The sequence below is a fragment of the Perissodus microlepis genome, chromosome 11 (genome assembly GCF_051167445.1).
Source record: "Perissodus microlepis isolate ML-2025 ecotype Zambia chromosome 11, ASM5116744v1, whole genome shotgun sequence".
In the NCBI taxonomy this organism is placed as follows: domain Eukaryota; kingdom Metazoa; phylum Chordata; class Actinopteri; order Cichliformes; family Cichlidae; genus Perissodus; species Perissodus microlepis.
The window spans coordinates 23,438,554-23,464,766 of NC_140471.1; the positions used below are offsets into that span (position 1 = coordinate 23,438,554).

At 40.6% G+C, this 26,213-nt stretch overlaps 1 protein-coding gene across 1 annotated transcript; it reads left to right on the plus strand.

The window, feature by feature from the left end:
• The first annotated feature begins 258 nt into the window (after positions 1–258).
• clcn1b (chloride channel, voltage-sensitive 1b) lies at positions 259–26,133 on the plus strand. Its single transcript, XM_084943383.1, has 23 exons — positions 259–644; positions 7,050–7,272; positions 8,237–8,368; positions 8,495–8,623; positions 8,756–8,889; positions 10,139–10,216; positions 13,405–13,483; positions 15,178–15,303; positions 17,253–17,337; positions 17,479–17,580; positions 18,043–18,127; positions 18,485–18,640; positions 18,775–18,844; positions 18,928–19,038; positions 20,663–20,876; positions 20,971–21,104; positions 22,345–22,526; positions 22,612–22,696; positions 22,790–22,872; positions 23,146–23,190; positions 23,308–23,412; positions 24,084–24,170; positions 24,460–26,133. Exons 1-23 carry the CDS (start codon positions 591–593, stop codon positions 24,913–24,915), a joined length of 2,955 nt encoding a protein of 984 aa, XP_084799509.1. The 5' UTR covers positions 259–590; the 3' UTR covers positions 24,916–26,133.
• Positions 26,134–26,213: the final 80 nt, after the last annotated feature.

Sequence of the window (26,213 nt, forward strand, 5' to 3'; positions counted from 1 at the left end):
CATCATGTTTCTATGTAACTTAAGCATTAATTAATGGCACCAAAAAAGGCTTCTGTGTACAGAAACAGAGGAATAAAAACATGATATGGCACATTGTACCGGAGCTCAGCCAGGTTTTAGTGAAGCATGCCATTCATGCTGAAGGCACTTGAAGAGCAGTGCAGCATTATCCATACACAATGTTAATATATTTATGGTCCTCTCTCAGTCAACAGGTATTATTTTCATGCCTTGAGCTTGCATCCTGCCTGCTGGGTATCATTTATGATCTTGCTGCTGGAATCTGCCAGATTGGCTGCATGACTGGGAATCTACCCTGCTGAATTAAGAGCTGCTGACAATTTATTGTCAAGCTTCAAGTGTCTGTATTAACCTCTGCTGCTTTCCCTTTTTAGTGTGTATGTGCGTGTGCGCGCGCACACACCTAAGAGTCACTACACTCTTTCACTGTATGGAAGCAGGTAGCAGGTACGGTGTCCCTCACACTGGCAAAGACAGGGAAGGACAGATGTAAGACACAGATATTCAGAGAAGGCATTACTGAGTGTTGGACACAAGCAAGACAGTGAGCAGGAGGAAGAGCTGAGAAGATGAGGGAGCGCATCAATACTTTTCAGACAGGTCTGAATATCGATCAGTTTCTGGTAAGGCTTACTATTTCCTCCCTAAATAGTGAACTGCTTTTGCAAGATGAAATGCATGTATGCAAAAATAATTGAATTCTAGCTTCCGTTTTCTTTTCACCGACTTTAAATTTCATGTTGTTCCTTTAATTATTGAACGTGAACCAGGTTTAGATAGGATTTAATGGCCTCACTGGTTTGATTTTTCTGAATTTCTTGGTGGTAACATGAAGTGTGGTCTCGCATGTAAGACACAGTTTTTTGGCTGCCTCGATTTGCCTTAATTAGAAAATGACAGCTTGAACAGTGTTTGGATGAGGCATGGAATTGTTATTGTGCTGGCTAATTAGTGTATGCATATGGAGACACTCGTGGAAGTGTGTGTGATAGCTGGGATTTGTGCGTGTGTGTGTGTGTGTGTGTGTGTGTGTGTGTGTGTAAGGGGGGTAATCTGCTGATCTGTCCATCAGTGAGCAGGTCAGGTTTTATCATTAACCTTGTGCTACAGGACAGGGCTATATTGTTGTAAGGCCTCACCACACACACACACACACACACACACACACACACACACACACACACACACACACACACACACACACACACTTAATAAACACACATAATGTTCATTTAAGACACAAACACAGACTGTGCGCTGAGAAACCTGCACAAACACACACAGATATTTATGAATATGCAGTGCTCCCTCACAAGGGACACAGAAATATGCTTGTATTTTTTAATTAACTCTCAATGTCACACTGCCCTTCAACCTCTGCATCTATCAGCAGCTTTCACTGTGACTGAACCTCTCTCTCTCCATGTCTCTCTCTTTCTCTCTGCAAACCTGTTTGTTTTGTTTACACTTGAAGTTTCTTTTATTTTACAATATTTAATATCTTGTTAGAGCCAACTCGTACAGAACAGATCCATGAACAAATTAAAAGCTCGTGACTGCTCATCGGCGTAATTTGAATACAGGCTTTTAGTCTTAACCAACCCGAGGGAGTGATGTTTTACATTTTTCCAATTTCCTTCATCCCGTGAGACTTGCAGTAAGAACAACAGTAGAAGCTCGGGTTCTTACGAGAAATTAATAACGAGATGTGTCAGGACCGTACAGTAACGCCTGGCTATGTCCGTGCGTCCGCGGAGATTAACGAGAAAAAAACAAGGAGAGCTACGCAGGAATCTCATGGAGAGTAAACAAGTGTGGGAAAAGGAGGAAGAGGAGTTTGGAGAGGTGGGGATATGTCCTTGTGTTCTTGACTTGGAGTGGGAAGGTCATTCCACATTTGGGAGCCAAACAATTGCAACAAAAAATGTGCAAAAAGTATGTGAAAGTTGGACAAACTGTGGTTACTGATGATGATTGATTGTGAGATTCGGTGTGTAATGAACATGCAAGGTTACGCGAAACAGTGTAAACATAAGGCTGAGGGATGAAAACAGCAAAGTCACCTGACATTAATAAATCGCGGCTTTCAGTGTCTTTCTCACGCTGTCAGTCGGCATTGTTGTCTTGCTGAGACGTGCTTGCTCTCACCTTTTATTTGTCTTTATGTCTCACCATTTCACAGTCAGGTGACTTTCTGACAATGCAGGAGCTGCGGCTCAGTTTGTGACAGAAATATTAAAAGCCCAAAGTGACATCGTGAATTTCTCTTTATTAACAGTCCAAAAATGCCCAAATATGACATCTTTGAATAAACTTTTCACACTTGTTGAATTTGTTTTTGATTGTAACATGAAGACAAATGCAAAACCCCCAAACTAAGATAAAACACAAAGATAAAGAGATTGAAACAACAAAGATTTTAGACTTTTTGAGATTTTGAGCAAGCAAACAAGTAAAACTCAGCAGAAGAAGGAGGTGCATCCACTGCACTATGTGGATGATATAAAACTTAATTAATTAATTAAATAATTAATAGCAGCAATCACTGATTTATCCCTTTGATCGATCTGTTGATCTTGAATGAGAGGTCAGAGGTCAAACGTGACATGATATTTTAAATCCTTACACAGTACTTTCTATATGTTGACAACAAACACCACACTTTTAAGAATTTTGACCAATAAATCATCAAGTTGACCTTGAAGACTTTGGTGAATGTAAGCCAAATGTTAATGGATCCCCTCTGCACCCCTACAAAGTTTTATCAGAATTCATTAAACTCTTTTCGAGCTCTCGTGTTTACAGGCAGAATGACACACATGCACATACAAACGTTGCCAGAAACACAACCTCTTTAGTGAAAGTGATAAGACCAGTAAAATTATACTTAAGTGGGATTTGGCTGAGTAATAATTCCAGTTAATTAAAAATAATTACTTTAAAACGGGAGGAATATGTTAAGATATTTACTTTTAAAGATTATATTTACACAACATGAGATTTGTAATTCATTTGAGGTTCACAGTGTGGTAGTGAAAAAAAAATCTTATCAGACATCTGAAGGTCACTTGGCTCATTTTGAGGCTCCATCAGCAGCTTCAAGGCAACCTGAATCTCATTTGAACTGAGTGAAAGTGTAGAATAAAAAAAATGTCTAACCATGTTAAATGGGAGTGCACTTTCAATAAATGGGTTGGGTATTACCTTTTAAACATGGTCATGATCTGTCAGCTGTGTTCATACGCAACACACCTATTCAACAAGGATAGACACTAGGAAGAAGAAGCTTGAAAGACATCATCAACTGTGCTGCAGTTATTTTTCTCTTTTCCTTGAGGCAGGGCATGAGAGGTCACATTTTTTCCCTCTCTCTGTGAACAGTGCACAGGTTCCTGTTGTTTCTGTCCCTGGTTTTGATGGTGTCTGGTGCCAGCGGCTGTTTGATGATGTTGATGGATTAGGGCTTTGGTGCTAATGTGTAGTGCAGTGGTGAATTTGCGTGCAGTGCAGGACACGGAGACAGAACAGAGACAGAGCTGCTGCAGCATCATGCAACAGACAGGTGATGAGAACCAGGTAAAGACATGAGGACCGAAGGCTGTAGCTCGTCAGAGGTTGATTCTTTTTTTCTGTTTTCTCTGCCATGACTTAATTACACAGCCCTCTGCTGTCTTTCTCTAATCTTCAAAATTCACTTTGGATCATATGCATGCACTGAATTTGAATCTCTATTTCTTTTTGTAGCTCTCTTTTCCATCATTTTACCGATTGATCATTTTACTGATTTGTGTACTTTGACATATAAAATCAAGAAACCTGTACTGTAAAACCATATTGTTAAATATTTGCTGTTTTTTTAATAAACGTATGAAAATACGGCTTGTTTACCTGCCCTGTTCTTCCATACAGTGGAAGATGACAGAGGTCACTGTTATTTGTGTGATACATTTGCAGGCGGTGAAATTAGAAAGTAATCAGCAGTGATCTCTGTGATCTTTTGCTAGACTGAAGAACTGTAAAAGTATGTGAGTCCTTGTTGCCTTTAAAGCAGCAAAATGTGAAGGTAAACTGGTTTGCCCCGAAATCAAAACATGTTTTTTCACATTAGAACATTTTTATTCGTTTGTAGTGCAGACAAAAACAATCATAAACAGCTCACTGACTGATTCATTCCTCATTTTTAAGGTTGTAGACAAAGAAAGGAAAATAAGATATGTCAGTGTCATGAGTGGAGACCGTTTTATCTTTACTTGAAGCAGAAAATTTTTCAGTACGATATCTTTTTAGCACAGCTCTATTTTCTTGTGATATGTTTTATTTCTTTTACTTAATCCCCTTATCTAGGTTGTTTCCATCGTCAGAATAACAAAACTCTAACAACAAACATGGAGGGTTTTTTTCTTTGTTAATTTTTTTATCAGTAAATTTGAACAAATTTATAAACAATAATCTAACATTTCAGAATATATTATCTTAGTGCATAACCATCTGAGTCCCCTTCAGTCCTGCATTTCTCTCACACTTTCATGTAAAAAGGTGCCTCCTTTAGATTTCAGCGACAAAGTCATCTTCTCTGTTATAAAGATCTCCCTCACTATGTTCATCCATTGTTCACAACTTGGACAGACATTTGTGTGAAATTAAATTAAATTCTGCAGTTTTATGTTTCCTTAAGAATCTGTCCTCAGTCCATTACTCTTTAAAATTTAAGCGCCTGGACTTCTTTAAGTTGCTTGAAGTTGCTTGAAGACGTTTCACCTCTCATCCAAGAAGCTTCTTCAGTTCTAAGGTCAAATGGTGGGGAGTCCCAGATTTAAACCTAGTGGGAGTTTCCCCCCACAGAGGGACAAAAGGACCCCCTGATGATTCTCTAATCGCCTGAGCCAAGGTGTGAAACTGGGTGTGGGTCCCAATCAGCCAGAACTGAAGAAGCTTCTCGGATGAGAGGTGAAACGTCTTCAACCAACTTTCACAGACTTTAAAATTTACATTCTCCCAGTTGGTACTCTCATAACGAATCATAATATATCCTACCACTCTTATGCAGATGATATACAGTTGTACCTATCGGTTTCCTCTGATGATCTGACCTCTGTTCATTAGCTAATGAGCTGCATTAATGACATGAACTGCTGGTTGTCTCAAAACCTTTTAGAACTGAACAGAGACAAGACAGAAATATTGTTGTTGGTCCAAAAAGTCAGAGACTGACAGTCTGTTTGTCTTTTTCCCTTTCATGGTGAGAAAATCAGGCAACTTTGGCATGATCTTAGATGGTAATCTCATGTGTTCACAAAGCTCCTCTGCACACTCCACCTCTCTGTTTTGCTTCTTTAGCTGAGAGTGCTTTCAGTTCCTGTAGTCCTGTTCCAAGCTTTCTGCTGACCTGAGATCAGTTACGTCTGTGTCAACATTCAAAAAACAGACTCAAGACCCTTTTGTTCACACAGGTCTATACTCAATAGCTGTGTTTTTTAATGTTTTATTTTGCTGTTTTCATTGCCTTGAGGCACTGTAAACCTAAATGGGGTTTTGTATTTTTTATCTTTTGTGCTACTGAGTTTACATATAATGAATTAAATGTATTATATAAATAAAATCCCCATTGCCTGTGCCACTGAACAGGTGTGTCTAATAAAGTGTCCAGTGGGTGTATGCAGATAGAAACAAGACAGTACCTTCAGTTGCTGTCAAAAACAACCTTTGGAAGAAATAATCGCAGCAGAACTCGGGAGAAGTTTTCCGTTGCAAAAACTTTCATCAGTTTCCATCTTCACATCACACAGAAAAACTTGTATGTAACTTTAAATATAAGTTTTCCTGCGTGATGCAAACTCTTGCAACCCGATTTGAGGAGGTAATATTCAACCAGCTCTTTGCATATTAACAAATAACTGACAATACTTTGTTTCTCCTGCTGTTAGCTCAGGTTTTACGGGCTGAAGGACAGGAGTATTAAGCTGTTAGTGGTGCAGCATTGTTCTGAATAACAGTTTGTGGTTTGTGGTGTTTAGTGAGATTTAAAATAACCTCCTAGACGATTTAGAGGCATCAAAGGTTTTCAAAAGCCTCCAGCAGTAACTGCTTGGCCACCTGCTATGTGGTGTATTCATGTATTAATTATAAACTTCTATATCAGTCACGTTGTCATGTGGTTGTAGTGAGTCATGTATTGCACTGGACTGGTTATGTGAGGCTGTTTTTTGTGCACTTGAACTGGAGAAAAATGAACTTGCGCTCTGTAGACTTAAAGACTTTTAGAGAAGATGAGATTGTGGATTTTTGTCTCACCTTTCTTTCATTTCACCAGCACATAATTATGTGCAGTTAGCCGAGCTTTCGTCCTAGTTGGGCCTCATGGTTGGATGTGGCCGCTCTCCTTTCCTGTGTGAACATGAGACAGAAATGTGTGGCAGCCAGCTCTCTGTATGATTCAGTTTCTTGCTTTGCTGTGTGGTGGGATGCATGTGATCTGTAGGTTTCAGTTGCACACACCATAGCTGCATCCGGATCTGCAGTATTTTACAGCTTCTACAGTTTTAACGAGTCCGGTGCAAGCTGACCGAATGTATGTGTGTGTGTTTGACAGCATGTGTGTAGGTGTCTGTGTCATAGGTGTAAAGTGCACACACAGTCGGAAGTGGAACGTGTGGAATGTCCTCTCTTTCCGAATATCTTCCTCTGGCTTTTTTCCAGACCCTGCCTTTGCTCAGGGTGGGGATTTTCCAAACTCTATGCCCGTTTTGTCTATTTCTGTCTGTCAGGCTATTCAGGTTGGTGTGTATCCCTTACATACACGCCACACATTCCCCATCTCTTTCTCGTTATCTCAAGACTCTTCACACTAGATCCAGTTTTATCCTTCTTCCAAGTCTCAGTTGTCAGAGGTATTTCGCCTGTTTTTTGTTCTCTCCCTCCTCTCCATTCTAGCGTGTTGTTTCTCTTCTGTGCAGCCCAAGAAACACATGATTTCTCGACTGGGTGCTTTTCGTTTCATAGTGATTGCCAGTGTGTCCCTTTGGTTACAGCTCTACGGAGAGTACAGGGAGCAGCTGGGAAACTTCGCCCGACGGGAGGCTGCCCGTTTACTGACAGAGAGACAATGGAGAAGACAGGCAGGGGACAATACCGCAGCCACAGGCCGCAAAGGCCACGGCCGGCGGCATCATCATCAGCACCCTGTGACCCTGGAGTCGCATCACAGCCATGCCTCCTCCACCAAGAAGCCTCGTCCCTACTCCAAATGCCAAGGTGACCAGCATGTGGTTATGAAAATGTATATGGAAACATTTGGCTGTTTTGCCACTTCCACACACTTTGTTGTTTTATTACATGACTTTTCAAAGAGTGAAGCTTTGCATTTGTCTAATGGTTTCAATTTCTGGTTACTTTGCACATTATGATTTTACATGCAACATGATGAGCTCATAAAATATGAGGCAGCAGTTTAATCAGGCTACACGAGGCACTTAGATTTAATACCACTTGAACTTAAGGGCTACTGCGAAGAGGTATCTAAATGTAACCTACCCAGAGTTATAAAAAGAAAATCTCTAAAGGTGCAAGACTCAAAACATTTACCCAAATCTTAAGGTATAGAAGGTATTTTGTATTTTGACTTTTTGGTTTTTGGAGGCTATAAATGCAAATGATTGTGACATAAGAGGGACTTTAGAGTAAGCACTTGAAGGAGTTATGCTCAGTATTGTGAACACGTGCACAGAGTTGAACTGTTGGTGTGTATTTATGTTGACATGGTGTCAGGGAGGTTGAGTCTCCTCTCTGACCTTCTTGGTGCTGTTTTAGGTTTTGCTGTAATGTCTATTTTGACTTTAATACATTTTGAGTGACTGCAGCTTTGTCTGAGTTTTTTTAAACTGACCTAGAGGGCCCCTCAAATCAGGATCATCATCGTCATTGTTTCAGCCAATTCCAATGATTTTAAGAAGGAAAATAAATATGCAGTTTGTATCAAGTGGGAGTTAGTGCAGGGAATATTGAGATTCTTATATTATAGGAGTGTCACCTCTATCTGTGTAAATAATTACACTGTTTTCCTTTGTGAGCTTTCATGTTGTAGTCCATGCATTTGTTGACTATTTGACTGAGTTAATCTGTACTTATCAGTCTACATTTACTTTATTTACTGCATCTGTTTCATCCATGATCTCACTAAGTGACTCCCTGACTCTTTGATTTTATCTCTCTGTTCCAGATTGTTTGGCTCGTGTGCGGCGCTACATAGTGACAAAAATGGGAGAGGACTGGATTTTCCTGGTTCTTCTGGGACTGACTATGGCTCTAGTTAGCTGGAGTATGGACTATGCTAGTGCCAAGAGCCTGCAAGGTAGAGCTGTCATGGAGATTATTGCAATTTCAAATCTTCAGTTTTTCTCTGCACTGCTCCTTTGTGTAATGTGCTTTTTTTCCTGTTCTTGTTTCTTTCTGTTTCTACTGTTATTCTGTCTTGCAGCCTATAAATGGGTGCATGGGGAGCTTAAGGGCAATGTACCGCTCCAGTACCTCGCCTGGGTTACGTATCCCATGATCCTTGTCATGTTCGCCTCGCTCTTCTGTCACCTGGTTTCCCCGCAGGCCATCGGTAAGCCCTCCATCACCTGTCAGCCTCTATTATCCTCTCTCATTATATTTCCTCCTGTATTTGCTTCTTTTTTCTCATTTTGTCTATTGTAAAGTACTGACATTATAACTTCTCTCTCTTTTTTAAATGCAGGTTCTGGTATCCCTGAGCTGAAAACCATCCTGAGAGGTGTAGTCTTAAAAGAATATCTGACCCTTAAAGCCTTCATAGCTAAAGTCATCGGCCTAACCGCTGGCCTGGGCAGTGGGATGCCTGTGGGCAAAGAGGTAAACCCCTGTGTTAGGCAACATTACTTTAAAAACTATCGTGTTACATTACAAGATCAGTTGTGTTACAGTGTTTCCGACTGAGGAAACTCTTTAGAGTAGATCAGCCTCTACCGCTCTACTTCTGACTATGTTAACTTTGACTCCTTTCAAAGCAAGTTGGTACTTGCAGCATTTCCTCCACCATAAAACAGGAACAAGCTTATTCATTTCCCTCAGAGTGACAGGTTTAGCACCAGCATCATTCATCTGCTCAGTTTTCTTCACTACCAGTGTTTTAGCTTACAGATGTTTTTAAAAAATATGACATAGAGCTCCTTGGCAGCTCAAATACACTCAATGATAATAATTCAAATACCTCAGCAATGTAACATCCACCCTGTCTGTCGTCGCAAAAGCTGATCTTAATATTTGCACTGACCATAGGTTCTTCTGGATAATAGTGTGTAAGGCGTAAACCTGATTTATCTACTAATAGGAACCATGGGTGTTTACTGAGGTTAAGGAGCAAAAAGGCCCGTTTATCACAGACTTTTATACAACAGGGAACTTTTGAGAAACTTGTGCACTGGCTTCATTTTGCAGACCCAGGAGCTGCATCAGTCTACAGCACTAACACAACTGTAGGATTAGATACATTCCACTATGCATGCCAAGGATTCACAGGGATGTAGAAAAATATTATTCTTTCCTCACTGCAAAGGAGAAGGAAAATGTGGTAATATGTTAATAATAACACATATTTAAAAAACAGCTTAATAAGCGATTGTTTGCAAAGCTAACAGGTTGTGTTACTACAGAGTAATCTGAGTACTCTAGCCCATTGCTTTGCATTGCATTAAACCCAGCACTGAAGCAAACACATATTTTCACCTTCTTACTACTTGTGTGCTTCTGTGTCTATCCCCACTCATTCAGCATCTTGTTCCACATCTTCAGTCCTTTTTCTGTGTCTCACTCTCCAACTGGGAGGGGGTAATAAATCATCTTCTGTCATGTTGTTCCTCTCGCCCGCTTCTCACGGGACTGAGGCAAATTACTCCAGTCCTCAGCAAAGAACCACATTCGTTTTCCTTATTACAGTAGCATGGAAAGTGTCACATCCAGTAATTACACAGTGATTTATCAGTTCTGATAAAATATGTCCCAGTTTAGACTCTCTGTTTTTACAGACAGCACTCTGTGTCTCTGTAGATAACATTACACGTCACTCATATCTGTGTCAGTAATGTCCTCCCATCACCCCCAGGGTCCCTTTGTCCACATTGCCAGCATCTGCGCCGCAGTGTTGAGTCGATTCATGTCCATCTTCTCTGGAGTCTATGAGGTAAGCTGAGCCCCTGACCAAAGCTGACTACATTACCCACAACCCCCCATCTCTTTACTGACCACAGTCAACATGCTGATTTAAATGAAGAATGCAGCGTTTTTGTAATAACTTATGGTGTTGTTGACATCTTTGTTGTAATTACAGGGTTCCCACTATTTTTCTCACTATTATTCTCATTATTTTTTTAAATCTGAAAAACAGAAAAAGTTCAGGTATTTCTAGATATTTACAATTATCTCATTTTAAATTTAGTGCCATTTATCTCAACATCCCTGAGAACCTTGCTTTGTTTCTTAAATGTTATCATAGCACCATGGTAGACGATGATTGGGAGAGCAGAACGCTGTAACTGTAATATCAACAGGTCAGTGTTGAGCATTCATATCAGGGTCCTTGTACTTGAACCCTTAATTATAGAATTTTAAATGAAGCCACTTTTGAGTCCCTGAAATTTGCTGAAAGAACTTTAACACTAATGAAAAAGTGGGAACCCCGTGGCTGTGTTCTGTCTCTGCCATCCAGCTCACGCCATCCCCTCCCCGTTTCTCCCGTGTCTTTGTTTTGGTTCGCCCCCTCACGCCTTGTCTGTGTTTGTCTCACTGTATTAATAGTGTGACCGTTATGTCTGGCATGTGTATTAACAGTGACCTCCCTGTCTCCCTCTTTCCCTCCCCCCTTCCCTTCCCTTGGCTTTCTCATTCATCTCTGCATTCACCCTTGACCTTTAACCCAGAATGGCTCCCATAACCAGGACCTGCTGGTGTGTGCGTGTGCTGTAGGAGTAGCCACTTGTTTCGGTGCCCCGATCGGAGGCAAGTCCCGCCCTGCTCGCTCGGCCTCAGGTCTACGGTCAGCTTTGACCTCATCAAGAAACATCAGTTACAATCAATTTGGAGGTTAAAACTGGCCTCACATCAGTGTGCTGCACTACTTGAAAGTGAACCAAACCACTATTCAAACATTTATATTTAGAATCAGTATCAATGCTACACCTGCAATGGATATTTTAAAGGTGCTGTCTCTTCATTTGCATACATTTTGTGCTACTGAAACATATATAGGTTATAGTCTGACACAATCCACATTTAAACTCTAGAAAATATGAAAGCAAAATCACGGAAGAGCTGTTTTTCTTTTCTTTCTGACTGGACGTGATGCAAAGGTCAGGATAAGAAATACAAATTAACAGTCAGGGCCGAGGATGTAGAATAAAACAAAATATGGAGCGCAGATCCACTTTGTTTTTGCTGACAACTTTGCACATGTGCAGATAATCAAATTGCCCTGTATGGATGTTTTGTATGGGTGCCTCCTTAAATCATGAGGTGGCTTTTAAAGGGGGCACTTACTGTTCTGTCTTGTCTGTCATGAAAATATGACAGTACGATGTTCCTCAAACCTTTTGTTTGTACATGGTAGCAAATCAGAAAAATAGCTGCTTTAAAGGGAGGGGGATTGGAGCTAATGAGGCTTGTTTAGGAGCTGAGGGGCCAGCTAAATAAGATAAATAAGGATTGGTTTGCTCTCTCAGTCATGAAGATCTGCTCTAGTAGACTTCATTCATCCATCCATTTTTTTCCCCACTTATCCAATTAAGGGTTGCAGGGAAGCTGGAGCCCATCCCAGTTGTTGCTGGTTGCAGCTGCTTCGAACCCCTAGTCTTTCTGTTTGCTGTGAGGTGACAGTGCTACAAAACTGTGGCACCCCTCTGGCAGAGTACAATAATAAAAATATGGAGCGATAATAGGCTCCATTAAACACCACAAAAGTGACCAATGTCAGGTGAATATTGGATTTTGTAAATGCAGTTGGGATAACTGAATTTGAATCCCCGATGTTGATGTTGTTACGCATTTATCTGTGTATTATTGGAGAATCTTTACCTCATAATATAAAGTGCCCTGAGGCACCATTTGTTGTGATTTGGCGCTAAATAAATAAAACTGAATTGAATTACTGCACAATAGCCCACAGTCAGTCGTTTATATGGTTCAGACAAATTTAATGAGAACTTGTGAATTAGCTGTATTTGCTAGAAGGTACATTAAGACTGAAAACGGGGAGTTTGTTTCCAGTCATCCTAGGCTAATTCAACTGCCTGCTGGCTTAAGCTTTATGTTAAGCATGCATATATAAATATGGCATCAATGTTTCCATCTACAGTGCTGCGAAAAAGTATTTATCTTTCCTGATTTCATTTCTTTTATATTTTTATCATGTATAGACGTTTCAGATCATGCAAATGAAACAAACTTGAATATAAAGATAACTTGAGTACATACAAAATGCAGTTTTTAAATGATGATATCATTCTGAACTCAGCTTTTAAAACATAAATGTGGGTAATCACAGTTAATTCATTATTTAACAAGGGGGACAATTGCAAGGCGTGTTTGGATAGCTTTTTTCCCCTTGAAATATGAAATCATCATTTAAAAACAGGATTTTTTATTTACCTGGATTATCTTTGTATAATATTAAAATTAGTTTGATGAGCTAAAACACATAAGGGTGACAAATGGGCAAAACAAATAAGGTAAGAAATCAGGAAGGGGGCTAATACTTTTCACTGCACGTTAACTCTCAGCAGAAAGACAAGAATTGCAGATTATTCCTTTAAAAACTATCCTAAAAAGTTAAATAGTCTAAAAAGTTAAATAGTCTAAAAAGTTAAACAGCAGCTCATCATTCAAGGTCATGAATAATCAGTGGAAGTATTTCATGTGTGCTACCTTCAATTTTCAGTCTGCAATCAGTTGCAGGGATCTGTCTCCAAGGACAATGTGACCACTTCGTTTGCTTCCTGATTGCTTAATTGCTTCCTCAAAGTCTGTATACTCACACTGGCATGCGCCTCCTCTGCTTCATATCCTCGTGGTGTAATTTCCCCTCCTTTATAACTTTTCTAATCACACTCTAGTGAACATTATTTATTCACTTTATTCCAATTTTCTTTTCTGTCATTTCTCCCTCTGTGGTTCCCCCTCTTGTCCTCACCACCTTGATCTTTTTTTCTCTCCCCCTCTTTCCGACTCACTCTGCTGTCTTTTTGTCAACACTCATGTTTCTTGTTATTGTCCTCCCCACCAACACCACCACCACCCCTCATCATCTCTTGCCTTTCATCCCTCACTCTGTGACACCCCCCCCCCCCCCCCCCCCCCCTCTGTTTTCTGTGTCAGTAGAACCCTTATGGTTACACAGATATACTGACTGTTGGCTGTGCCGTGGGAGTGGGATGCTGTTTTGGCACTCCACTAGGAGGTACTGTACATCTTCCACACTGCCTCTCAGCCACAACCTCTGCACCAACCGTCCTCCTGTACTGGATCAGATTCTTAGACCTGTTTGTTTCGCAAAGGGGACACATTATGCTTGTCTTTATTTCTTTACATATATAATATGTCTGATTTGTGAATTATTGAAAGTGAGCATTACTATTACAGTCACTGAAGACCAGTGGCAAATATGCACTTAGTTGCCATTTTAAAAGATACACATGTGAGCAATCAAATAGCTCAAACAGGTCAGCCACACCTTCAGTGGAAGCAATATGTACTCTTACAAGGTACACAATGATAAACATAAGTAAGCTCTGCATAATTTCATGGTAATATTTCCCCATCTCACATTGTAAATACACTTTTTAGGCCAAATTATGGAGTGGATTGATCTTGCCTAGCAAGATTAAACTTAGTACTTAGTGCTTCAATTTACTTACAGTAAAATTATCTGTTTCCTGTAAAAACCTGACTTTTTACCCCCTTATTGCAGTGTACATGCCCTTAAGTATTTGTAGTATTACACTGTAATTTCAAATAAAATATATTGAATTTCCATTTTTTATAAAGTGTTACTTGAAAGTTATAAAGAGTGTGAGTAATTCAAAGACTCAATACTGGTTCATATTAAAAATCAATAAATCCCCCTTAGTAACAGAGGGTAAAGAGTTCAACGGTCCAATCAGCTGAAGTTAGTAAGCCAATAATTAAACTCTTCTAATCAAAAACTTTGTAAAGATCCCAGTTTTTTGATAGATCATTTACAGAACAGGTTAATAATCTGTTTATTAATTATCAGTGTGAACAATCATGAGCTGAAGTACCAACCAAAGTACAAAAGTCAACAAAACATCGAATGCTGTGCAAACGTTTTAGGCATTAAAAAAAATAATGGAAAGTTTCAAAGATAATGCCGTGAATAGTATTTAGTTAACTTTGACCACTTCTCAGCTTTTCAAGGTGTTTGTCAGGTAATTAGTCTGTCTCAGTGTCTCTTGTCTCTTCCTGTAATGCTGAGCTGAGGGGATTAAGGACAGACTGTCTTCTGCAAGGCCCGTTCTTACTGTCCAATGTGGCTCTTTTAATGACGGCGGCTTATTGTTTGGCCCTGTTGTCACGCTGCAGAATAATTTTGGGACGATTAAACTCTCCCCGAGGGCGGATGGGTGTGTGACAGATAAGAATCTAAACTTCTGAAATGCCTACAATTTTTGCACAGCACTATACTTAAGTCACTAGATGTATACAAAGAAAACTAGAATGTATTTACTGCTGACATAATGTTGGTCCCAAAATATGTTTTTTAAATCTTTTTTTAGAAGCTTCACACAGCTTTGATTATTGTTTTATAGCTTCACATGCTGATTATGTCTCTGTTTGTGTGTCAGAGAGCGAGACTACATGTAAGTGTGTGTTTAGCTGCGTTTGAATGTGTGTTAACTCCCCGTGGTTCTCCTGGTGTGCATAATTACACCCTCAGCTTCAAGTGTTTTTGAATTCATTTTGTTGCTTTAACTCATAATACCGTCCTCTCTCTCTCTCTCTCTCTCCCTTCTCTTCCTCTCCTCTTCCTCCCCCTCATTTTCTCTCACTGTCCATCCTCATTGCTCTTCTCTGTAATCCCTCCTCTCCCTCTGTCCTTCCTCCCCTTTTTTTCTGTCGATCCACCGTCACCAGGGGTGCTGTTTAGTATTGAGGTCACGTCTACCTACTTTGCGGTGAGGAATTACTGGCGGGGATACTTTGCCGCCACATTCAGTGCCTTCATATTCCGGGTGCTGTCTGTTTGGAACAAGGATGCTGGTGAGAAGGAGGAAATGCATATTCAACAGATACACACAAACTACTGAAAAAAAGACAGCTGAGCTTGCTGTTTATTAAAAGTAGCTGAATATGACAGCTGAGTAATACTTGCTTCTTTACATAAACCTGAAATGTTTCAATACATCATCGCAGTCTTAAAGCAGCCCAGCAGCCCTGTAGCCTAAAATCCCTACAAGCTGCATTCAGGTGACCCTGTGTCTTTATTACAATACTAGATATTTTCACATTTCCAGTGTAATTTTATAAATAATATATAACTCAGAAAGGGGTGATCATTACATAGCCACTCTTACCCAAACAGATTTTGGGAAATCTTCATCTTTTAAAGTCTGAAACCTCAGTTTCATGGAATTTATGTTAAAATATTACAGAAATGTGCCAGGGTGAATTTTTTTCTCTATTGCAAACATAACCAGTTAGATTAGGTTCGATTTTTCAGACTACACTGTTCATGAATCTTCTTCACTGAAGCTCCGTTAATCAGTATTTACATTATTTAACCATAATACTTCAAAGTATTTAAGTACCTCAAAGTATTTAAGTATCTGTAAGCTCTGTTTTCATTGTTTTGGTTTTCAGGCCTGCAACTTTACTGTTTACTGCTCTTTTAATATACAACTAATGGACATTTTATTAGGCACACCTTGGTAGGGTTGGGCTGTTTTTACCTTCAGAAAAACTTTCATTTTTCATGGCATAGATTCACCAATTTTGGCCTGTATTATTATGATAGCGTCACACAGCTGCTGCAGATTCATGATGTGAATCTCCCGTTCCACCAAATACCAAAAGTACTGGATTGGATTGAGTAATGTTGACTGTGGAGGCATGTTCGAGAAACAAGTTTGAGACGATCTGAGCTTTGTAACATAGCACATTACTTTCCTGGAAGCTGCCATTAGAAGATGGGTACAGTGTGGTCATGAATGGATAGACATGGCATGTAACAATACTCACGTAAGCTGCGGTGATTAAATGATGCTCAGTTGTTACTCATGTGCAAAGAAAATATCCCCCACACATTAAAACACCAGCACCATTAGCCTAAACGATGATACAAGGCAGGACTGATCCATGCAATCGTGTTGGTTGCACTAAATTCTGACCCTAATGTCTGAATGTTATTATGCCAGACAAGGTTTTTTCAATCTTCCATTGTTCAATGTTGGTGAGGCCTCAGGTCCCTGTTTTTATTTGACAGGAGTGAAACGCAGTGTGGCCTTGTGCTGCTGTAGCCCATCTACATAAAGTGCATTCAGAGATTCTCTTCTGCTCAAATAATCACTGGTTATTTGAGTTCCTGCTGCCTTCCAATCAGCTCAAAGCAGTGTGATCTTTCTCCTCTGATCTCTGGTATCAAGCAGCCAATCTCTGCAAACCCTGCAGGTGGTTGGATGGGGAAATTCCAGATCTCAGGCCAGCTCGTACAGCACCAACAACCATACCATGTTCAAAATTAATTAAATCACTTTTCTTCCTCATTCTTACGCTCAGTTTGAACTTCAGCAGGCTTTCTTGGCCGTGTCTATATGCCCAAATGCACTGAGTTGCTGCCACGTGATTGGATGAGCCAATATTTGCATTAACAAGCAGTTGAACAGGTGTACCTAATAAACTGTCAGAGAGAGAGAGTTGTTTTTAAAAGTTAGGGAACCCATTGCATATTACATAGCAGCACATTGTGGACTGAAACAAGCCACATAAAGAATCATTTGTTTCCTTCAGGAGTTGATGGAGACATAAAAACAGCTAAGGGAGCTTAAATATCGGGCTCAGACTCATCAGGTGGACTGGAGTATTTGTTTTTTATTGTTATACTTTGTTTAATTTATCTTGTTGTCCCTGTTGTCAAAGTATTAGCATAGGAATGACAGACTGAGACCACATGTTCACTTGGTGTGAAACAGTTATTCCTCTCTTCCTCTCAGTCACAATCACAGCCCTCTTCAAAACAAACTTTCGGATGGATTTTCCCTTTGACCTTCAAGAACTGCCTGCATTTGCAATAATAGGGTGAGGAGACTTTGTGAGCACTTGCATGCCTGCATGTGTTTGTGTTGAAATAATATGAGTCAGCAAGGTTCCTTTAATCCGCGATAGTCACGTAAAAAGCTGCATCCTTGCTCCTTAACCCAGCTTTCTTTCGTCTTTCAGGATCTCGTGTGGCTTTTTGGGAGCGTTCTTCGTTTACCTGAACAGACAGGTGGTTCTCTTCATGAGAAGGCCTACGGCTCTTACACGCTTTCTAACCAAACAGTAAGATCCCCACACAGATGCAGAAACATAACAGAGACCTCCCCGCTGCTGTGGATTAATGTGGCGCTCAGCCCTTAAACTGCTGTGACTCTGGTAGCAGAAACTGTTTCTTGGAACTGAAACCATTTGTGCATTTAAATCCAATTCCTCTTAATGTTTCTCAGCTCCACTCTCCAAACTCATCAGTCTCACAACACTGGTCAGGACAGCAGCAAAGCCTTAACAACCTTTCAGCCAGTTATTCATTCAATGGGGAGATTCACTTACCCTCTGAGACTCAACAGTCAGGGAACATTAGTCTTCACCATTAGAGAAAAGAGAGTAGCAGCATCAAGAGAGCTCTACAATCAGCGCTGGTTCACACACACTGGTTATTTCTATGACAAGACAACTGTAGTCCTCTGGGGATACACTGCTGCTTTTAATGAACTCGTGCGTGTCTCGGTCTGTGTGTTGTCCCAGTCGTTTGATCTATCCAGGTGCAGTGACATTGATCATCGCCACCATCACGTTTCCTCCTGGATTTGGACAGTTTATGGCTGGAGAGGTCAGAATTCATCAATCTTGTTAATTCTCTGACTTTTTTCATGTTCATTTCTGGTGGTATTTTTTAAAACCTGATATGAATCAGGTGACTTTTCACTAAGTCCGCAAACACTAAAACCTTATCTGTGAAAGTGTGTCTGTCTGTTGCATGATTATAAATTAATAGGATTGTTCTTTTAATGTAAATGGACTGGAACATATATAATTTCTATTCTTCCTGAATATTTTTTATACTACATGTCACATTTCAGTTTTTTTTATTATGAACATGTAGTGTCATCAGGATGTGATGATTTTGTGTTTATGTAAACCTTGTTTAGGACAATTTTTTTCTGTGTGTTTGTGTTTCCTCTTGCAGCTGATGCCTAGAGAGTGTATCAACTCACTCTTTGATAATTTCACCTGGACCAAAATCTCAGGATACCCTGCTCCCCCCGGCCTGGGTCGCTCTGCCGCGTGGCTTCATCCTCGTGTCAGTGTCTTTATCATCCTTCTCCTCTTCTTCATCATGAAGGTATCTCTCCCTCCTTGCCTCCTCCTCACATTGTGTATGGAGTGGGTGTTGCCTTGAAAAGCACTGTGTGCGATAACGTGAAAAACCTCTGGGATCGGTCTCGATCCTACTTTGATCCTGTTTTTGTGTTGCAGTTCTGGATGTCAGCAGTTTCCACCACTATGCCCATCCCCTCAGGTGCCTTTATGCCGGTGTTCATATTAGGTAAGAGGATTTTGTAATGCGAGTCTCCTGCTGATCTTCAGTTCAATTTGTCTTTACCAGAGTGCCTTATCTCTCTCCTCAAGGAGCTGCTTTCGGTCGCCTTGTCGGAGAGATCATGGCCACTCTGTTCCCAAATGGAATCCTGTTTGATGGGATAGTCTACCGCATCTTGCCAGGAGGTTACGCTGTCATTGGTCAGTCTGTTAACCTTCCCCCAGGTCCCCAAAGGCTATTTGAAGAGTTGTAGATTTAAGAAAAGTTCTTTCCTTTTTTGGTGTTTTATATTCTCTTGTTCAAGCTGCAGATTTAGCAGCAGAAATCCCCCCCAACATGCCAAATGATCAGTTTGTGTGCTAAAATAAACAAATTATAATTTAAAAAGTCATTACAAAATATTACATTTGATAACAACTGAGTGTTGTAAGCCTGTTTTTTAAAACTAGATGTACTTTATCTGCCTCACAAGACCACTAAACTCTTGACGGTCCTAAGGTTTTCTGATTTACTGTGTCATGAATAGTATAATGCTTTCAAAGCTAATTGATGGTTTGTTTTATTTAGCTGAAATAGGTGTAGTGATTTACTGAAACTTTAAACCACATTGAAATACACCGAAAACAGAGTTTGTACAATTCTGACGAGCTTAAAAGTAAAAGTTTCAACAGTCTGAACTCTTTCAAACTTTCTTATAATTTCTTTAAGTAATCTTCAGGATGGTTCCCCTGCCTTTTGTCCCATTCTCTGTTAAGATGATCTCACACTGGTTCAATAATGATGAGGTCCAGGCTCTTCTATTTTCTATCCAGATATGCTGTTACTGCATTGGTGGTGCATTTGGGATCACTTTCATGCTGAAAAATGAAGTTAGTGCCAATCAGACACTTTCCAGATGGTGTTACAGGGTGGATCAAAATCTCACTGTACTTTTCACTGTAAAATCCCCAACACCAGTGACTGAAACACAGCCCTGAACTATGACAGAGCCTTGTCAGTGTTTTACAGACGGCTGTAGAAACTCGCTGTTGTACCTCTCTCCTGACCTTTTCTGTATATACAGTCAAGCCCATAATTATTCATACCTCTGGTAAATTTTGAGTTAAAGTTACTTTTATTCAACAGGCAAGTGGGTTTTTTTGACCAGAAATGACACAGGCGTCTCACAAAAGATGATAAGACGATGAAGAGGCATTGTTCTGGTAAAAAAATAAAAAATAAAAAAATCATCATTTCCAGTCAAAAAAACAAAACAAAACAAAAAACTTGCTGGTTGAATAAAAGTACATTTAAGTCAAAATTTATCAGGGGTATTAATAATTATGGGCTTGACTGTACAGATGATGATTTGACCCAAAATTTTCAATTTGGATTCATCAGTTTCATATATCTCAGCCTTTTCTACCCGTTTCCCTTCCTTAATAATGGCTTCTTGACAGCCATCCTTCCTCTGTGTCCATTTTTGCTTCGGTGAACAGAAGATGATCATCTGAAGGGCATGAAGGACATTTATCAGGTCCTGTGTCAGATCGTTACTGAATATTTTTCTCTTTATTAAGGGCATGACTTTCAGATAGACTTCATGTCTGGGTTATTTGGGGCATTTTTTTGCAGATTGAACTCAAGGTTGCTAGTAACAAAGTGTCTAAAGATACAATTTATATTGACTCTTTGCTAAGTTGTAGATACAAAACAGGTTTATTTGGTGTCTTTTTTATGCTTGACTCATGGGCCAGTTTTAAGTGGACTAACAAACAAAACCATTCCTCTGAAAATGATGATGTACAATAATCAGGAGGAATTATATCACACCCCCCATCACAGGTGCAGCAGCGATGACGGGGGCCGTCACACATACAGTTTCCACAGCAGTAATTTGCTTTGAGCTCACTGGTCAAATCTCCCACATCCTACCCATGATGGTGGCCGTCATCTTAGCTAATATGGTGGCGCAGGGTCTACAGCCGTCTCTCTACGACTCCATCATCCAGGTGAAGAAGCTACCCTACCTGCCTGAGCTGGCCCTTGGGCACATAAGGTAAAGTTAAAATACCTAAAAGTCCTTATTTTGTTTTTCATACCGCTGTCATGAAAGACAACCTGTACTTATTGTTGTATCCCGTCATTCCCAGCAAGTATAACATCTTTGTGGAGGACATTATGGTGCGCAAAGTGAGATTTCTGTCTTCTCAAGCCACCTTTCGGGAATTAAACCACCTGCTTGACACCACGACCCTGAAAACCATCCCCATCGTCGACTCCAAAGGTAGGATGAGCAACATCTTTGCCGTCTCTGTGAGCCATAATTGTCATGGCTGCGGGGGCAGACGTGTGATGAGTGTGAGACAGGATCCAGACGCAGGCACTGGCTTGGAAGTGAGCGAGCTTTATTTAACACAGGTGGCACAAACAGAGCGAGCAAAGCAAAATCTCAAGGTGACCTAAACTGGGAATAACTAACAAAACGAACCTGAATGGACGACTCTGGGAGAAACACGCAGGGAAGAAACACAGAGGGACTAGCAACTAACATGAGTGAACACACACTATAAATACACACAGGAAACTAGGCACAGCTGATTGTGATCAACAAGACGAGACAGGGGAAACACAAACTGAACACACTGGCATAAGACACAGACTTTCACAATAAAACAGGAAACTCAAAACACGCGCGAAGACAGACTCAGAGTCTGGCTTTACACAGAGACCTGACTACACTAGAATACACAGGTAGGGATGACACAGAACAGAGGGAGCACAGAATTAACACTGGGAGGTCAAATAACGAAACCTAAAAATCAGAACTCAGGAAGTACCACGAAACTAGGGAGCTAGAAACACTAGGATAGAAACCCAAAACACAAACAGTCACAAACCATGATGAAATCAAAAGTAAAAGTACAAAAACCAAAAACACTGGGTCACCGACCCAGAACCATAACAATAATACTTTATTTTGCTTTTAAAAGGCTTAGTACTAATGGGATAGACCAGGTCTATAAGTAGCTTTCCATGATTAACAGTTCAAAATAATTCCTCTTAGCCTTGGTGCAGATCTTCAGTTGACTATCTGTCTGAAACAAGCTTCTGATTGGCCGCCCTCGTAAACAGAAGGGTTTAATCACATGTGGGTGGAGCTTCAGTGCGCAGAGGCAGAGCTGTGTCCATGAGATGATCATATTGGGGAGATATCAGCTCCTAATGATATCATATGGAGCCAAGAGTAGAGATAATTTTGAGAAAACAGCTTTTACTGTCTGAAGCCTGAGCTTTTGTCTAACAGGGATTACTCTCACCTCTTTTTTGGAACCTTGGCCACTGTCAACATTATCCATTGTAACAATATATATATATATATTTATGACAGAAAATAAGGACCATTAAATTCGTTTTTTACCTTAAAGTTATTTTTTCTGACTTGGTGCTAAGCTGATCTCATGTAAGTATCAACAGTTTCCCCCTGAATGCCAAACTTTTTCCCTGTGAAACTTCCTTTTTTGCAGAATCTATGATTCTGCTAGGTTCAATTGAGAGGACAGAGCTTCAAGCCCTCTTGGACTGGTGGCTTTCACCTCAAAGACGAGTCTTTGAAAGAGGTCAAAGTTCACCGGGTCAAGCCTCCAAAATCAGCTGGGAGTCATTCACCTTTGTAGATGAGGAGGGAGACGAGGAAAGCCCCGACAAGGTGGAAAAATGTGACCTATTCCTGACCACCAGGTGTTGTTTGTTTGTGTCTGCAACCCCCTTACTAACAGCGTTGTGTCCGTCAGACCACCACTCCTGTGCAGGAAGAATGTAATGGACCCGTTCCTGCCCCCAAACCTCAGGAGCCCTCCGCCAACCACACAGACTCAGGTAACACGTTATTTCCACTACATACAAGGACAGGTTCACTCATCCATGTCACTTGTCTCTACTCTGACATGCGTTGCCATACCACATCCCCAGACAAGCGCAAGCTGCCATCTGTCAGGAGGACCCTTCAAAGACTCTTCTCCTCCACGTCTTTGTCAGGCCAGACAGATACTCAGGTACTGGGATCAACCTTATGTATCCATTGCTTTGAGGCTAAACACTCAAAGAAGCAGTGCATCAGTGATCTGCTACTGTGTTGGCAGTGACAGCTAAGACAGGGATGGCAGTCTAAGCCAGCCTCAATAATGTGATGAGGGGGGTGGGGGCATAACCCGAAGCTGACCTAGTGATAGCTTTTGCAGTAGGTAATACTTTAAAACCAGCAGGGGGCATCTATCTTTCTTTTCATCATTTGGTCTATCATCTCTTTCTTCCTCCACTTTTCTCAGGAGACCACAACCCCTCAGCTGACTGACACCATGTCTCCAGAGGAGGTACTTTACACTATTGATTGCGCAGCCCCATACTCAACGATGGACCAACAAACCACTCTAATTGATAATTACAACCTAGTTTGCGCCTTCATCTCTCTACTTTGTGATTGGCTGCAGATCAAAGCCTGGGAAGAGGCAGAGCTGAACAAACCAATTGATATGGAGCAGATACGCATAGACCCCTCTCCATTTCAGCTGGTGGAAAGAACGTCTCTGCATAAGGTGATCATCAAAAATCATGTACACATACTGGTTCTGCACACTTACAGCTATGACTTATTTTCATGTCATGATCTCTGCTCACAGACTGGAAACGGGAGGAATAAACTCTTCAGTCTGAAACAAACTGTTTAGCCTCTCTCCCATAAATGCTATGCTCCCTTTGAGCCAGCTTTGTTGTGTGTGACTGGCAGACAAAAGGTCAAAAACCAGGTTGGTAAGGTTTTTGTGCCCAGAGCTCCATAGTTGTGTTCCTGAGATGATCCAGTTAAGGATTTTTGACATCACTAACATCATCCAAGAGTTTTTGATTCATCTGTCCCAACTTCAGTTTTCAGTTTTTTAAGTGCATACCAAGCCCACCTGTCTGCCAACTGTAGCTCTAAAGGAGCTTTCTGAAAGCTGTGATGAAACATTAGACTTATTTCAGCTTGGCCTAAGAGTCTGAACAAACAGAACGCCCTGTTTGTTCTTGATAAATGATAAAATGATAAAACTTTGAAACTTGAATTTTTTTTATTATGCATCTATGTAGCAAAGCCATGCATTTCCTCTTTTGTTGCAGAAAAATTGCTTATGAGAAACAGTGCAGTCATGCAAGCAGAACACTGTCACAGTACAGCACATCTAACACTGACTGGATCGTGTCCTCTCTCTCCTCTCTCATTACTCAGACCCACACTCTGTTCTCCTTGCTGGGTCTCAGTCACGCCTATGTCACCAGCATTGGTAAGCTGGTGGGTGTTGTGGCACTGAAAGAGGTAAAGTCACTTTTTGCTTTTCATTTTGTTTTAATTTATCGGCTTGTTTTTTGTCACCTCTCTGGGTTTGATCCGGTAATGTGGCATGACGAGCTGTGAGCTGTTCTGTCACCGCGTGCATCATTCTTTACGCTCTGATTCATGCAGTTATTCCACTAACCGCCCTCACAACTCATCTCGCTGGATGTTCACTTTAATGATCTTATGTTGTTGCTCTGCTTCGTGGTATGTTTGGGTTTTTTTTTTTTTGCTTCTGTGGATGTTTAAACCTCTTTCACTCTTGTAACAGTTGCAGAAAGCCATAGAGGGCTCAACTCGGAGCGGGGTGAGGCTTCGTCCTCCTCTGGCCAGTTTCAGAGACACCAGTAGGAAAGCCAAGAAGCACCAGCCTCCCTCATCCACCACTTCCTCGCCAACACGGGACAGAGACCTGTGGGGGGAGGGTAGCAGAAGGGAAGGGGAGCTGGTGAGGAGGGAGTCCAAAGATGATTCCCGAGGGAAGCCTTCAAGAGGAGCTCCTGGGTGTGACGTTGCTTCCTCTTCCCCCAGCACCATGGAGAGCGATAGTAGCTCCACCTCCACAAGAGGGGCCGAAGGCCCTGCTCAGGAGGCAGCATCCCCCTCCACCTCCTCCTCTACCTCGCCGTCAGCCCCTGCCTCTCCCATGTCAGCCACCAGCCCTGTCCTCACACTGTCCTCCCTGCAGGAGGAGAGGGAGAGCGAGGAGTCTGATGAGCCCATTTAGGAGAAGTGGCTTTCAAGAAGAAAAACTTTTACCTTCTTTTAATGTCACTCCTTTTCCGAAAAGACAAAGCTGCAGTTTAGATGGAGGAGTCAAAGCGACCTGCAGCTGTCACAGACATTCAGCTCTCGGTGGGCAGGAGGAACTGGTGCACACAAAGCTCAAGAAACTTTTAGTACAGGATATTTTTTTCTATTCTTATGATAGTTTCACTTTTCCACTCTTTAAAATCTCAGGTGCTTTCCCGTGTCTTCTGAACTGCTGACAACCATTTCACTGAAGTTCAATCTTCCAAGCGTATCTCTGAAATGCCAAAAACAGCTGATTTTCACATGTATTAAGATCTGTTAATGTCATTAAAGGTATAATATGCAGCAATGGTCAGTTATTGTAAACTTGGCCTGAGAATGAGGATGGAGGAAACAGCTTTAGCAAGAAAAAAGCAATGAAGCATAATTTTCTAATTGTTTTACAATGATTGAGTTCTGAAGCAGAAATCACACAAGTCAGCAGGGAAGGTGCTGCATTTCTTAATTTAGTGTGAATTAGGTGTGGCTCTAGGCTATAAACTGGTGTTGACAATGACTATAACACGTATGATAACATTACCAGATAACATTGCATTAATACTTTCTGTAGTTTTTAAGTAGCTACTACCCAGAGTGTGACACTGGAAACCACAAAAACATGAGTGCCAGTCAGTAGTAGTTATTCCAGTCTAATTATTAAAATTTCTTTCTTATTTTGGATGTTGGTGTAATGAAAACATGCAATGAAAACTAACATCACAACAGCTCTTTTATAATATTTATGAGGAAAGAAATAGAGGCAGTGATGTAATCCCGCCCTCCTGTTGTTATTAGCTGGGGGCTACACAACCATTGCCCAATGCTTGCAACCCAGGAATGTACAGAAAACAGGAAAAACAGAATATATTAAATCAGTCTGTGCAGATAAATACAACAGTAAAGGAAAACTGAGAGATTTTACTGTTTTAGGAAAATCCTGCATATTATACCTTTAAGTACCTGTAGGGTAGCTGACAGTAAAGAATTGTATTATAATGAAATAATATAGTGACTAAGACTTAATTAATTTGACTGATGGGTCAAAGAGATCACACATTTAAAGTTTACTGATTGAGGTTAATTTAAAATTATAACTTGTTATAACATGTTTATTATGTATTTTCTGTATTGTGAATCTAAATCATTATTACTGGTTTGTAATTTTTAAAAAATAATAAATACTATATTTGTCCACTGGCTTATTTGAGTTCTTTACTGCTGTTAAATATCTTT